Source organism: Macaca thibetana, chromosome 10 (genome assembly GCF_024542745.1).
Source record: "Macaca thibetana thibetana isolate TM-01 chromosome 10, ASM2454274v1, whole genome shotgun sequence".
NCBI classification, from domain to species: domain Eukaryota; kingdom Metazoa; phylum Chordata; class Mammalia; order Primates; family Cercopithecidae; genus Macaca; species Macaca thibetana.
In genome coordinates, this window is record NC_065587.1 from 65,513,943 (window position 1) to 65,527,503 (window position 13,561).

At 41.9% G+C, this 13,561-nt stretch overlaps 3 protein-coding genes across 18 annotated transcripts in view; 1 reads left to right on the forward strand and 2 right to left on the reverse strand.

Annotated features, from left to right (window-relative positions):
• EIF2S2 (eukaryotic translation initiation factor 2 subunit beta) overlaps window positions 1-13,561 on the forward strand; it is a 511,882-nt gene that overhangs the window by 127,023 nt on the left and 371,298 nt on the right. The window lies entirely within an intron of this gene.
• MAP1LC3A (microtubule associated protein 1 light chain 3 alpha) overlaps window positions 1-13,561 on the reverse strand; it is a 306,452-nt gene that overhangs the window by 112,701 nt on the left and 180,190 nt on the right. The window lies entirely within an intron of this gene.
• The window catches only part of ITCH (itchy E3 ubiquitin protein ligase), a 136,904-nt gene that overhangs the window by 59,452 nt on the left and 63,891 nt on the right, over window positions 1-13,561 (reverse strand). For all 6 annotated transcript variants that reach the window (XM_050807044.1, XM_050807046.1, XM_050807045.1 and 3 more), the window contains 2 exons: window positions 4,146-4,303; window positions 1,354-1,543 (listed from right to left, as the gene is read on the reverse strand). In XM_050807044.1, coding sequence (XP_050663001.1) covers window positions 1,354-1,543; window positions 4,146-4,303 — 348 coding nt within the window. The remainder of the gene's footprint in view (window positions 1-1,353; window positions 1,544-4,145; window positions 4,304-13,561) is intronic.

Genomic DNA, 13,561 nt, shown 5'->3' on the forward strand with positions numbered 1-13,561 from the left:
TTGCAGTGAGCCAAGATTGTACCATTGCACTCCAGCCTGGACGACAGAGCAAGATTCCATATCAAAAAAAAAAAAAAAAAAAAAAAAAAAAATTAGCCAGGCATGATGGCAGGTGCCTGTAATCCCAACTACTTGGGATGCTGAGGCAGGAGAATCACTTGAATCCAGAAGGTGGAGGTTACAGTGAGCCAAGATCCCACCACTGCACTACAGTTTGGGTGACAGAGCAAGATTTCATCTCAAACAAACAAATAAAAAATAAACAAGAAAAAATTACATTTGAGTATCTTAAAAACAATCTATGAAAATAGTCTTAAAATAATCAGTAGAGATTAAAATGGGATTATGAGCACAAATTTTCTCTGTTTTCGGAATTATCTATCACTTTGCTATAATGATTTTTCTTTTTTCCCCAAGATGGAGTTTTGCTCTTGTTGCCCAGGCTGGAGGGCAGTGGCATGATCTTGGCTCACTGCAACCTCCACCTTCCAGGTTCAGTCAATTCTCCTGCCTCAGACTCCCGAGTAGCTGGGATTACAGGCACTCGCCACCATGTCCGACTAATTTTTTGTATTTTTAGTAGAGATGGGATTTCACCATGTTGGCCAGGCTGGTCTCGAACTCCTGACCTCAGGTGATCTGCCCGCCTCGGCCTCCCAAAGTGCTGGGATTACAGGCGTGAGCCACCACGCCCAGCCTATAATGATTTTATGATGAAAAAAATTTTTGATATTAAAAAGGGATTTTTTCCCCCCTCAAAGAAAAAAGCAATTAGAATTAGGTGATTATTTTATTAATTGGCCTTGGTTAACTTTCAGGGTCCATTGATGAAAAAATATATTTTTCCACTTTGCCCTGAAGATTTCAAATATGGTACGTTTTCCTTGTTCATTTTGACTCTAGATCCCCCAAAATCAATTATAATATCATAAAAACAGTCGGCTGGGTACAGTAGCTCATGCCTGTAACCCCAGCACTTTTGGAGGTTGAGGTGGGTCGATCACTTGAGGTCAGGAGTTCGAGATCAGCCTAGCCAACATGGTGAAACCCCGTCGCTACTAAAAGTACAAAAATTAGCTGGGCTTGGTAGTGCACACCTGTAATCCTAGCTACTCGGGAGGCTAAGGCAGGAGAATTACTTGAACCCAGGGTGCGGAGGTTGCAGTGAGCCGAGATCGCGCCACTGCACTCCAGCCTGGGAGACAGAGCAAGACTCCATCTCAAAATAAAGCAATTTAAAAAGAGTGATTGAAACAATGGAGTTTACTGTTGTTTACTATTATTCTCCTTATTAATAAGTAGGCTTATGGAGAAGACTAAAGACAATGTATGTTAATTTCAAAAGTTACTCACCCAGGTGGCAAGGGAGCTTGAGTCACAGGATTTAATGGCCTAGGGCCTGAGCCTCCAGATATAGTAAGAGGAATTATTAATCCAGATGTTGCTCCTTCAGATGTATTTGTATTTGTATTTGTCGGTGGCAGAGAGCCTGTACTAGACCCATCACTTTCAGAAGTGGCAGATGGTGAACCATTGACAGATGCTATAAAAGATTTGGGGAAAATAGGAAAAAAATCTTTTATTTTCTAAAATTCAGGATAGAATTTTAACTGTAACAAATAAAAGGCAGATGACAAATATAAAACTTAAGATGTAGATACACAGGTGAAAATTACTTAAAGAAATAAGTAATGGAAATAACCAACGCTGCCACTTAATAGGCTTATTTACTTCTTCGGTCCTGTCTACCCCTATGTCCCATTATTAATTACAAAGCATGTACAGGTTGTCTGATCTCCTAATGTCATAGGAAATAAAAACTTTTAGAATAGGAAATCATTAATATTCCTTGGTATTTTAAGTTCATTTATTAATTTTCCAGCTCTTTAAAACTGCTTTCCTGTGAAACCTTGCAGATTATAGACCAATTTTTTATGTTGGTTAATAATATGGAAGGTCTGACTGATAAGCAATAATATTCTTACAAATAGTAACTGGTCATATATTACACCTTTAAGAAATACTTGTGGACAAAACAATGTCTAGAGGAGGTCAACAAGTTTATAATAAAGACATCTTAAAGACTCACAATATACTGTTATTCAAATTATCTATAAAAGGGGAAGATGTGGTTGCAGTGCCTTATGCCCGTAATTCCCACGCTTTGGGAGGCCGAGGCAGGCAGATCACTTTCAGCTCAGGAGCTCCAGACCAGCCTGGGCAACATGGCAAAACTCCATCTCTACAAAAAATATAAAATGATGGCCGGGCGCGGTGGCTCAAGCCTGTAATCCCAGCACTTTGGGAGGCCGAGACGGGCGGATCACGAGGTCAGGAGATCGAGACCATCCTGGCTAACACAATGAAACCCCGTCTCCACTAAAAATACAAAAAAATTAGCCGGGCGTGGTGGCGGCGCCTGTAGTCCCAGCTACTCGGGAGGCTGAGGCAGGAGAATGGCGGGAACCCGGGAGGCGGAGCTTGCAGTGAGCCGAGATCGCGCCACTGCACTCCAGCCTGGGCGACAGAGCGAGACTCCGCCTCAAAAAAAAAAAAACAACAACAACAAAAATATATATATATATAAAATGATTTGCAGGACGGGCACGGTGGCTCAAGCCTGTAATCCCAGCACTTTGGGAGGCCGAGATGGGTGGATCACAAAGATCGAGACCATCCTGGCCTACACGGTGAAACCCCGTCTCTACTAAAAAATACAAAAAACTAGCCGGGCGAGGTGGCGGGCGCCTGTAGTCCCAGCTACTCGGGAGGCTGAGGCAGAAGAATGGCGTAAACTCGGGAGGCGGAGCTTGCAGTGAGCTGAGATCCGGTCACTGCACTCCAGCCTGGGTGACAGAGTGAGACTCCATCTCAAAAAAAAAAAAAAAAAAAAAAAAAAAAAAAAGAAAATGATTTGCAGAGAACTAATGTACTTTTCCAGTAATATTTGGTTTAACTACACTGCATTCCCTGCCCATATATTAGCAGAGAGAAATAATAAAAGATAAGATTAAAGATTTGTTCTGGCTACCAGAGAAATGGATATTCTAACTGTAGGTGTTCACATTTTTACTACCTAAAATATGCTTATCTGTTGTGTATTTTTTATTTAAAATCTGAGTCATTTAGCATTGTTGGGTTTTCATCTACTAACTTTTTAAAGGATATACTGGGAATAAGCAACCAAATCCTTGACTATTTAATACATTTATGTTATAGTTACAAACCATGTAAGAAAGGTGCAATATTATTGCAATGTTATCTGTACCGCCTATACTTTATATTATGCACATGTCATTTTCATTCTCAATAGAGCACTGCCTCAGTAACGTCACCTTGAATAAAAACTTAGGAAAAAGGCACTTTTGGTTACCTACAGAAAGATCATTCTCTTCCAAAATCTTTTTTTTTTTTTTTTTTTTGAGACGGAGTCTCGCTCTGTCGCCCAGGCTGGAGTGCAGTGGCCGGATCTCAGCTCACTGCAAGCTCCGCCTCCTGGGTTCACGCCATTCTCCTGCCTCAGCCTCCCAAGCAGCTGGGACTACAGGCGCCCGCCACCTCGCCCGGCTCATTTTTTTTGTGTTTTTAGTAGAGACAGGGTTTCACCGTGGTCACGATCTCCTGACCTTGTGATTCGCCTGCCTCGGCCTCCCAAAGTGCTGGGATTACAGGCGTGAGCCACCGCGCCCGGCCCCAAAATCTTAAATGTAAAAATACACGCAGAAAATTCACCTAAGGCCGGGCGCGGTGGCTCAAGCCTGTAATCCCAGCACTTTGGGAGGCCGAGATAGGCGGATCACGAGGTCAGGAGATCGAGAGACGATCCCGGCTAACACGGTGAAACCCCGTCTCTACTAAAAAATACAAAAAAATAGCCGGGCGAGGTGGCGGGCGCCTGTAGTCCCAGCTACTCGGGAGGCTGAGGCAGGAGAATGGCGTAAACCCGGGAGGCGGAGCTTGCAGTGAGCTGAGATCCAGCCACTGCACTCCAGCCTGGGTGACAGAGCAAGACTCCGTCTCAAAAAAAAAAAAAAAAAAAAAAAAAAAAAAGAAAATTCACCTAAAAGAATCTCCTGACACTTAGCTGAGAATTAATTGCCAACCAGAACATTATTTATGAGAGTACTGAGAGCTGGAATACAAACCTGGTCTACGTGGGGTGGGTGGTGGTGGTCGTGAAGGTCTTGGAGGTCTAGAAGGTTTAAAACCGCCATTTGAGAGTGATGGAGAATTATTCCCACTGACTCTCCTATTTTCACCAGCTCCTGCATCTTCGGGATCATCTGATCCATTTGTGCTCAGTCTGGGTAAGAAGAGGGGAAAAGAAAGGGGGAGAGAAAAATAATGAATACTCCCTGAATTTAACATCTAGAGATAGAGTGATGGGTTGTCCAAGGGCACAGGAATACTTGTGGCCATTCAGAACTATTAGGTATGCTGGTTCGTATTTCAAATAAGCCTTCAGGAGGCCCTATATTAATAGGAACAAAGTCAAGTTTTCAAAATCCTTATAAACACTACTACTTTATCACAAGCACAGATAACTTTACCATTGTTGTTTCTTAGTTTCCACTGGCTATTAATATTAATTCAAGTTTGAGGCAGGTCTGGTTTTCCCATGCTAGGAGAACGAAGTGCACGTATTTCCCAGGGACTAGACCCTGATATCCCCCGCCTCAGTACAATGGTACACAAAAAGTTCAAAGCTAGTGATTTAGAGTAGAAGTACCCACAGACCTTTTTTGAAAGGAGCTGTCATTTATTCAAAGCAATGACATCAACTGGAGGGATAGAAAGAAGGGAAGAACACTAACAGGAAATGTCAGACTGAAAGCTACTGCTACTGTTGGCTAAATATAGTTGATTCCTTTTCCTTCCAGAGGGGCTCTAGTCATAGATTAGAAACAAGGGCATAAGTAGCCAGTCTGCAGATGTCTCAGCCAAGGCTCTGGTATGTACTACCTCCAAACCACTACACAGTACTAACCCATACTCCTAGGAATTTCAGAATAAGCCTAAACAAAATAAAATCTAATAGATTCAACTAACAGAGGCTGGGTGCTGTGGCTCACGCTTGTAATTGCAACACTTTGGGAGGCTGAGGTGAAAGGATCACTTAAGCGCAGGAGTGAGAGATCAGCCTGGGCAACATGACAAGACCCTGTCTGTACAAAAAAATTTAAAAAGTAGCTGGGCATGGTGGGGCACGCCTGTAGTCGAAGCTACTGAGGAGGCTGAGGTGGGACGATTGTTTGAGTCTGGGAAGTGGAGGTTGTAGTGAGCTGAGCTTGCGCCACTGCACTCCAACCTGGAGACAGAGTGAGAGCCTGTCTCAAACAAAACAAAGAAACAGAGACGCAGTATCATGTATTAAATTATTTTTCTGTAAAACGTGTATTGCAATGATTTATTTTTAATAAAAACTGTGTGTTTTGATATACATAGTGAAAAACATTACTGCAGTCAAGCTAATTAACATCTCTCTCCTCGCATAGTTTTGTTTTTCTTTCTTTTTTTTAAGACAGAGTCTCATTCCATCGCCCAGGCTGGAGTGCAGTGGTGTGATCTCAGCTCACTGCAACCTTCACCTCCCAGGTTCTAGTTCTTATGCCTCAGCCTCCCGACTAGGTAGGACTACAGGCACCCACCACCATGCCCAGCTAATTATTTTGTAGAGACAGGGTTTTGCCATGTTGCCCAGGCTGGTCTTGAACTCCTGACCTCAAGCAATCCTCCCTCCTTGGCCTCCCAAAGTGCTACGATTATAGGCATGAGCTGCTGCGTACCTGTCCTCATATTTTAAAAGACATTTTCAAACTATGTACCACAGAAATCCTTTAGGGCCTTTCTATTCAAAGTGTGGTCTTTAAAACAAAAGGACAAGCACTATATAGGAGCTTGTCAGAAATGCCCAAACTTCAAAACTATTCTAGACCTACTACATCAGAGCTAGCATTTTAACAAGATCCCCAGATTATATATGTGGAGAGTAAGTTATGACAAGCACTACTTTGGGGGTTCCCCAAATGCTTATTTTTAATAGAGGGACAACTCAGTAATTGGCAGTCAGCACCTGATTAGTGTTGACTACCTGCAGAACATAGTATGAATGCAGGAAGAGTCAGCTTTGACACTGCTTCCCTTCTAACTGAGGTTTCCAAAACCATTTAAGACTGCATATTGTCTCTCCATGCTATTTTAAGAGGTTCCTAATTAGTTTGAAAGAAGAGTTCCTGCTGCTTTTTAAATAACAGGTAACAACTAGTAGAATAGACCAAAAATTGGGAAATTAAGGTTTCTAGCTCTGACGCTGCTACTGATGAGTTATGTGACCAAAGAATGAATCCTAAAATGTATTATCTTGACTACAAGATTCCTAAAAATCTTTCAGTTAGAAAATTCATACTAAATTGCATACTCAGTGCTAGACAAGTTTTAGGGGTATGTGAGGGAGGGGGAGAACATTCAGTGCATGAGATAAACCTACTATGATAAAGGTACAGTAGAAACTGGATTCCAAAAATGCTATGATTTGTTGCTGGGGATTAACATTTCGGGAATTTTAACATCAATGCTATGTACCCTTCTAACATTTTGATCTCAATTTTTCAATGGAATTATCTGATAACCCATACAACTCCTTAAATTTCCTTGATACTGAGAATTGTTCCTCTTTCTAGATCTTGAACTCTAAAATCCCTCTAACTACAACTTCCTATTCATTCTACCTGCCTCCTGCAATATATTTTATTCAGTCTCATCACAACCTTCAACTCCTCCCACAATCTTTACAGTTCATCAGCTCACTTCACGCCTCACTTGAACTTCAATCATAGGCTACTTTCCCTAGTAGTTTCAATTCCTTCACCCTTGCCCAACTGCTTCCCCTCCCAGAAATTCTTTCACCACAACTAATCCCTTTTCTACTTTGTCCACTACTATTCTCTCGGACCAACAAGTAATGCTGAAGAACGTTCCAGTTGAGAAGTCAGGTGTATTTTAGTGGAGTAAATAAACTAAGTAAACTAGCATATTAAAGAGCAGGCTGCTCTACAAATGATCCTGATAAATTTTCCACTGGGCCCAGCAAAGATAAGGTCAGAGGTTTTCACTTCCAATTATTTAAGACAAAAACTCTTTTCTCCCCTCTTATTAAAAAGAAGAAATTGCCAGGGCACAGTGGCTCACGCCTGTAATCCCAGCACTTTAGGAGGCCAAGGTGGACAGATCACTTGAGATCAGGAGTTTGAGACCAGCCTGGCCTATATGGCAAAACCCCATCTCTACTAAAAATACAAAAATTAGCTAGGCATGCACCTGTAGTCCCAGCTACTCAGAAGGCTGAGCTGGGAGGATCGCTTGAACCCAAGAGGCAGAGGTTGTGGTGAGCGGAGATTGCACCACGGCACTCCAGCCTGGGCAACAGAGCAAGACTCTGTCTCAAAAACAAACAAACAAACAAACAAATCACAGCTCAAGACTCCTGGGAGCTCGGGAATTATAAATGATGGATGATTTTGACAACCCAACATAGTAGTAAAACCATGGGTTCAATGAGATTAGTGTGCTGGTATTAAAATTAATGTGAATAAAGAAATTAATAATTTGGTAGGACAAAAAGCTCTAAGTCCTATACAATCATACAGACCTAGGCAAAAGATAGAAAAAAATTAAAATTGTGCTTCAGTCTATATATTTGTATTATAGAGTATTCAAATTCCTAAAACTGGATTATGTCAAAGAGACCAAGCCAACATTGGCTACAGTTGACATTATTCAACAACTTCATTTGGGTTATCTATACTGCTTAGAAATCAATCAGTTTCTACATCTCTAATCCACTCCTGGACCCATCCCCAGTGCTCCCTGCAAACCTTTTCCATCTCCTCAAATTGCTAATACCAATCTGTAGCTATCCCTGACTCTTCCTCTTCCTTAAAATAATGATTATCTGCTATCCCTCAACTTTCTCCCATACCTTAAAATTTCTCTGTGCCACTAACTATCTTCATCTGTTTCCCATGTCTGAAAAAGTCTCCCTCCCTTTCTTCAAGGATGATTTGCCTATTATGTCCTGGATGGCAGACTATATCCTCTAGGACTGCCCAACATCTTTTAATGCTTTCTTGCATCTTAATTACATTCCTTTCTTTCAGACCTTTTGTCTTACTCCACAAATATAATCAATCACCCAAACCTAAAATGTTTCCTCAATCCTATCTGTTCCTCAAGCTGTTTCCCATTCCCCTTTCCTTCACTATACTCTTTTTTTAAATGCAGTTGGCCAGGCACGGTGGCTCACGCCTAGAAGGGTGCGGTGGCTCATGCCTGTAATCCCAGTACTTTGGGAGACTGAGGCAGGAGGATCACAAGGTCAGGAGTTTGAGACCAGCCTGATCAACATGATGATGAAACCCCGTCTCTACTTAAAAAAAAAAAAATACAAAAATTAGCTGGGCGTGGTGGTGTGTGCCTGTAATCCCAGCTACTCGGGAGGCTGAGGCAGGAGAATCACTTGAACCTGGGTGGCAGAGGTTGCAGGGAGCCAAGATGGCACCATTGCACTCCAGCCTGGGCTGGAAATGCAGCCATTTTGAAATGGAGACTCCATTTCAAAAAAAAAAATGCAGTTAATATAGTCAGTGCATTTTAATTTTTTTTTCCTTTGGGGTTTTGCTCCGTCACCCAGGCTAGAGTGCCGTGGCACAGTCATGGTTTACTGCAGCCTCAGCCTCCCAGGCTCATGTGATCCTCCTGCCTCAGCCTCCTGGGTAGCTGGGAATACAGGCATATACCACCATGCCCAGCTAATTTTTGTATGTTTTTGTAGAGACAGGGTCTTGCCATGTTGCCCAGGCTAGTTTCAAACTCCAGGGTTCAAGCTATCTGCCCACCTCAGCCTCCCAAAGTGCCATGATCATAGGCATGAGCCACTGTGCCTAGCCCCCATTTTAATTTTTAAAACAGACTTTCAAAGAACAAATGTAACCTCTAATTATAAAATAAAAATTATTTGCCATCCTATATCCTGGAGATAATTACCACCAAGATATAGGACTATCTCTTGTCAGTCCTTTGCATTGGATATGACTGCAATCACATACTGTATAACGGTTTCATCTTCTGGGTGGGTTTTTATTTGATTAGTTACTCAGTACATATTGGGCATTTCCCCCAAACTATTGAAAATCATTTTGAATGACTGTAGAAAATTATATATAGACACACCACAATTTAATCATTTTCTTTTCATTAGTCTTTTTGTGGATTTTTTTTTTTTTTGAAACATTGTTTCACTCTGTTGCCCAGGCTGGAGTGCACAGGCACAATCACTGCTCACTGCAGTTCCGACCTCCCCAGGCTCAAGTGATCCTCCTATTCCACAGGCACACCCCACCACACCTGGCTAATTTTTGTATTTTTTGTAGAGACAGGGTTTATCCATGGTGACCATGGTAGTCTCGAACTCCTGGGCTCAAGTGATCCACCCACCTCGGCCTCCCAAAGTGCTGTGATTACAGGCATAAGCCACCATGCCCTGCCTGGATTTCTTTTTTAGACAGATTACAAAATAGAACAGCCAAGTCAAAACATGCAAATATTTTGAAAGCTGAAAAATACTGGTTGCTTGTTTGTTTTTTTGTTTGTTTTGTTCTTGAGACAAAGTCTCGCTCTTGTCCCCCGGGCTGGAGTGCAATGGCACCATCTCAGCTCACTGCAACCTCCACCTCCTGGGTTCAAGTGATTCTCCTGCCTCAGCCTCCCCAGTAGCTGGAAATACAGGTGCCTGCCACCACGCCCAGCTAATTTTTGTATTTTTAGTAGAGATGGGGTTTTACCATGTTGGCCAGGCTGGTCTCAAACTCCTGACCTCAGGTGATCCACCTGCCTCGGCCTGCTAAAGTGCTGGGATTACAGGCGTGAGCCACTGTGCCCGGCCTAAATTGTTTCTTTTTAATAGTGTTTCTTTTGGGTTTCTGAGACAGATTTTCGCTCTGTCACCTAGCCAGGAATGCAGTGGCATGATCTCAGCTCACTGCACCTCCACCTCTCAGGTTCCAGAGATTCTCCTGCCTCAGCCTTTTGCGTAGTTGGGACTACAGACGCAGGCTACCATTCTGGACTAATTTTTGTATTTTTAGTAGAGACAGGGTTTCGCCATGTCACCCAGGCTGGTCTCGAACTCCTGGATTCAAGCAATCCACCTGCCTTGGCCTCCCAAAGGTACTGGGATTATAGGCATAAGCCACTGTGCCTGGCCCTAAAAAATAGTTTTAAAGGTAATAACTGATCTGTTCTCCCATTTGCTGGACATTTTCAAACTATGTGTATCGCAAAAAAAAAAAAATACCCACTTCACCACAAAGTTTTAAAATCTTTGCCAATTTGGTAAGCAAAAATGTTAATGCTTTTTTAAATTGAAGATGAACAATATTTCATATAATTACAGGTCATTTGAGTTTCTTTCATGAACTCTATATATATATGTTTTTTGTACATTTATCTATCATAAGGGAATAATTCTGCCTATTTTTAAGACATCTTTACAATCTGAGAATACTGAGCATCTCATATTGGTTAAATATTTCCTTTCTTTTGATACTACATTTTTAAATTGTAAGAGTTTTATATTTCTATATAGCAAAATTTATTCAGCAATGAACTCTTCATATTTTCTTCTAGAGGTTTTAGTTTAATTTTTTAAAATCAATTTAAAAGTCAACATCGAATCTACTCTCATCTTGGGATAAGCTAAGGCACTAACCTGATTTTTCTTTTTCCAAACAGCCAGTTTTCCCCAGCTTATTAATCTAAGACTTAATTCTCTTTTGCAGCGTTTGATACTGTTAAATGTCCCATCTTTTTTTTTTTTTTTTTTGGACACAGAATCTCGCTCTGTCACCCAGGCTGGAGTGCAGTGGCACGATCTCGGCTCACTGCACTCTCCACCTCCCGGGTTCCAGCAATTCTCCTGCCTCAGCCTCCTGAGTAGCTGGAATTACAGGTGCATGCCACCACACCCAGCTACCTTTTTTTGTATTTTTAGTAGAGATGGGGTTTCACCATGTTGGCCAGGCTGGTCTTGAACTCCAGACTCAAATGAATCGCCCACTTCGGCCTCCCGAAGTGCTGGGATTACAGAAGTGAGCCACCGCCACCGGCCAAATGTACCATCTTTTAAAAAACATTTTTCTCTTAATTTCTGTGACAGTGCTTTTGTAATCTTGTACTCCCACTTCTCATCATCCCTTTTTTGGTTTGTCCTCTTCCTACCATCCACTAAATATAGGTCTCTATGGTTGTGTTCTTCTTCTCCTTTTCTTTCTCCACAGATTTTTCCCTAGGATCTCAAACTCCATGATTTCTAAGGTTATCTCAGAGAACGATTCCCAAATCAATCTCTACTCTTTATCTCACTCCCATCCTCCAGCATCAAATTATCAACTAAATGCGAGAGATCTAGAATAACTCTCCCATCCCAAGGCCCACCCTATCTTCCTTTTTTTAAAAGACAGTGTTGCTCTGTCACTCAGGCTGGAGTGCAATGGCACAATCACAGTTCACTGCAACTCTGAACTCCTGGGCTCAAGGGATCCTCCCGCCTTAGCCTCCCGAGTAGCTGGGACTACAGGAGCATGCTACCTTACCTGGCTAATTTTTTATTTTATGTAGAGATGGGGCCTTGCTTTGTCCCTCAGGCTGGTCTCAAACTCCTGGGCTGAGGCAATCATCACTCTTGGGCCTCCCAAAAAGCACTGGGATTAGAGGTGTCAGCCATTGTGCCCTGCCAGGTTCCTCCCATTCCTCTAAACATTCCCTTCCTGTGGTCTCCCCTCCCTTTTAGGTTTTGGTTCTACGGATGATACTGCTGTCTTTCCAAGGCAATTTTACTTTTTATCTCCCTGTGCTTCTTGACACTCAGTATCTAAGTCCTGTTGATCCCACTTTCACATTCTCCCTCTACTCTTCCACCATCACTGCCTCAGTTCTAGCCTTCATTACCTCTCAATAGATTATTGTAACAAATTTCCATATAGGACTTTCAAGCTTCACTCACCATATAATCCAAACTATATACCACTGTCAAAATACTGTTTCCTACAGAGTTCTGATCACACAGTCTCCTGTTCAAATATTTTAGGCTGGGCGTGGTGACTCATGCTGTAATCCCAGTACTTTGGGAGGCCAAGAAGGGTGGATCATCTGAGGTCAGGAGTTCGATACCAGCCTGTCCAACATGGTAAAACCCCATCTCTACTAAAAATACAAAAAATTAGCCGGGCCTAGTGGTACACGCATGTAATCCCAGCTACTCTGGAGGTTGAGGCAGGCGAATCACTTGAACCCAGGAAGCAGAGGTTGCAGTGAGCCGAGGTTGCACCACTGCACTCCCCATCTGGGCGACAGAGCAAAACTCAGTCTTAAAAACAAAACAAAACAAAACAAAAAATCAAATTATTTTAAAAGGCATTCCTTTCCATTAAAAAAAAAAATTCTATAAATCTTTACTTGCAAACCTCCATCTGGTCCCAACCTATCTAACAATAAAAATAACATTTATTAATGGCTAAGCACATAGTTGTATCCCAACTTTGGGTGGCAATAAAGCATGATAGTTATGAGCTCAGGCTCTGAAGGTAAGGCAGTTCCAAGTTCAACTGTGCCACTTAACTCTATTAACTCAAGCAAGTTCTTTTCCCTTTCTAAGCCTGTTTTCTCATCACCTACAAAAATGAGACAATAGTACCTAATTCATAAACGTTTAAGGACTAACTGAAAGAAGAGACATGTTGAGCACAGTGTCTATCATATAAGGGCAAATAAATATAAATGGACTGATTCTACTTTCAAATCACCAAATGCCATTTTTCCCTTGAAATTACTGTATCTTTAGCCAAATATTGTGATTAAAGATTTTCTACAAAACAAAACAACCTGTGTTTTTCGCCACCTTTGTTTTTCTTCTTTCTCCTTAGAATTCCTTCTTCCCGGCCGGGCGCGGTGGCTCAAGCCTGTAATCCCAGCACTTTGGGAGGCCGAGACGGGCGGATCACGAGGTCAGGAGATCGAGACCATCCTGGTTAACACGGTGAAACCCCGTCTCTACTAAAAAATACAAAAAACTAGCCGGCCGAGGTGGCGGACGCCAGTAGTCCCAGCTACTCGGGAGGTGGAGGCAGGAGAATGGCGTGAACCCGGGAGGCGGAGCTTGCAGTGAGCTGAGATCCGGCCACTGCACTCTAGCCTGGGTGACAGCGCGAGACTCCGTCTCAAAAAAAAAAAAAAAAAAAAAAAAAAAGAATTCCTTCTTCCCTCCAATTCCTCTAAGACATGCATATACAATTTATAACTCTGTTTTAAGGTCTTAGGTCAAATATTATTTCTTCCATTAAGGCTTTATACATTTTACTTTACACACTTTAATTTACATCTTTTAAAATAATCATGTATTATTTTCTAATAATAAACATAAAAACAACAACAGTTCAAAAAAGAAAAAAGATTCAAAGTATCTCTCTAATAAAAGGGTATGAGATTAAGACAGAGTGACAGTTCTAGC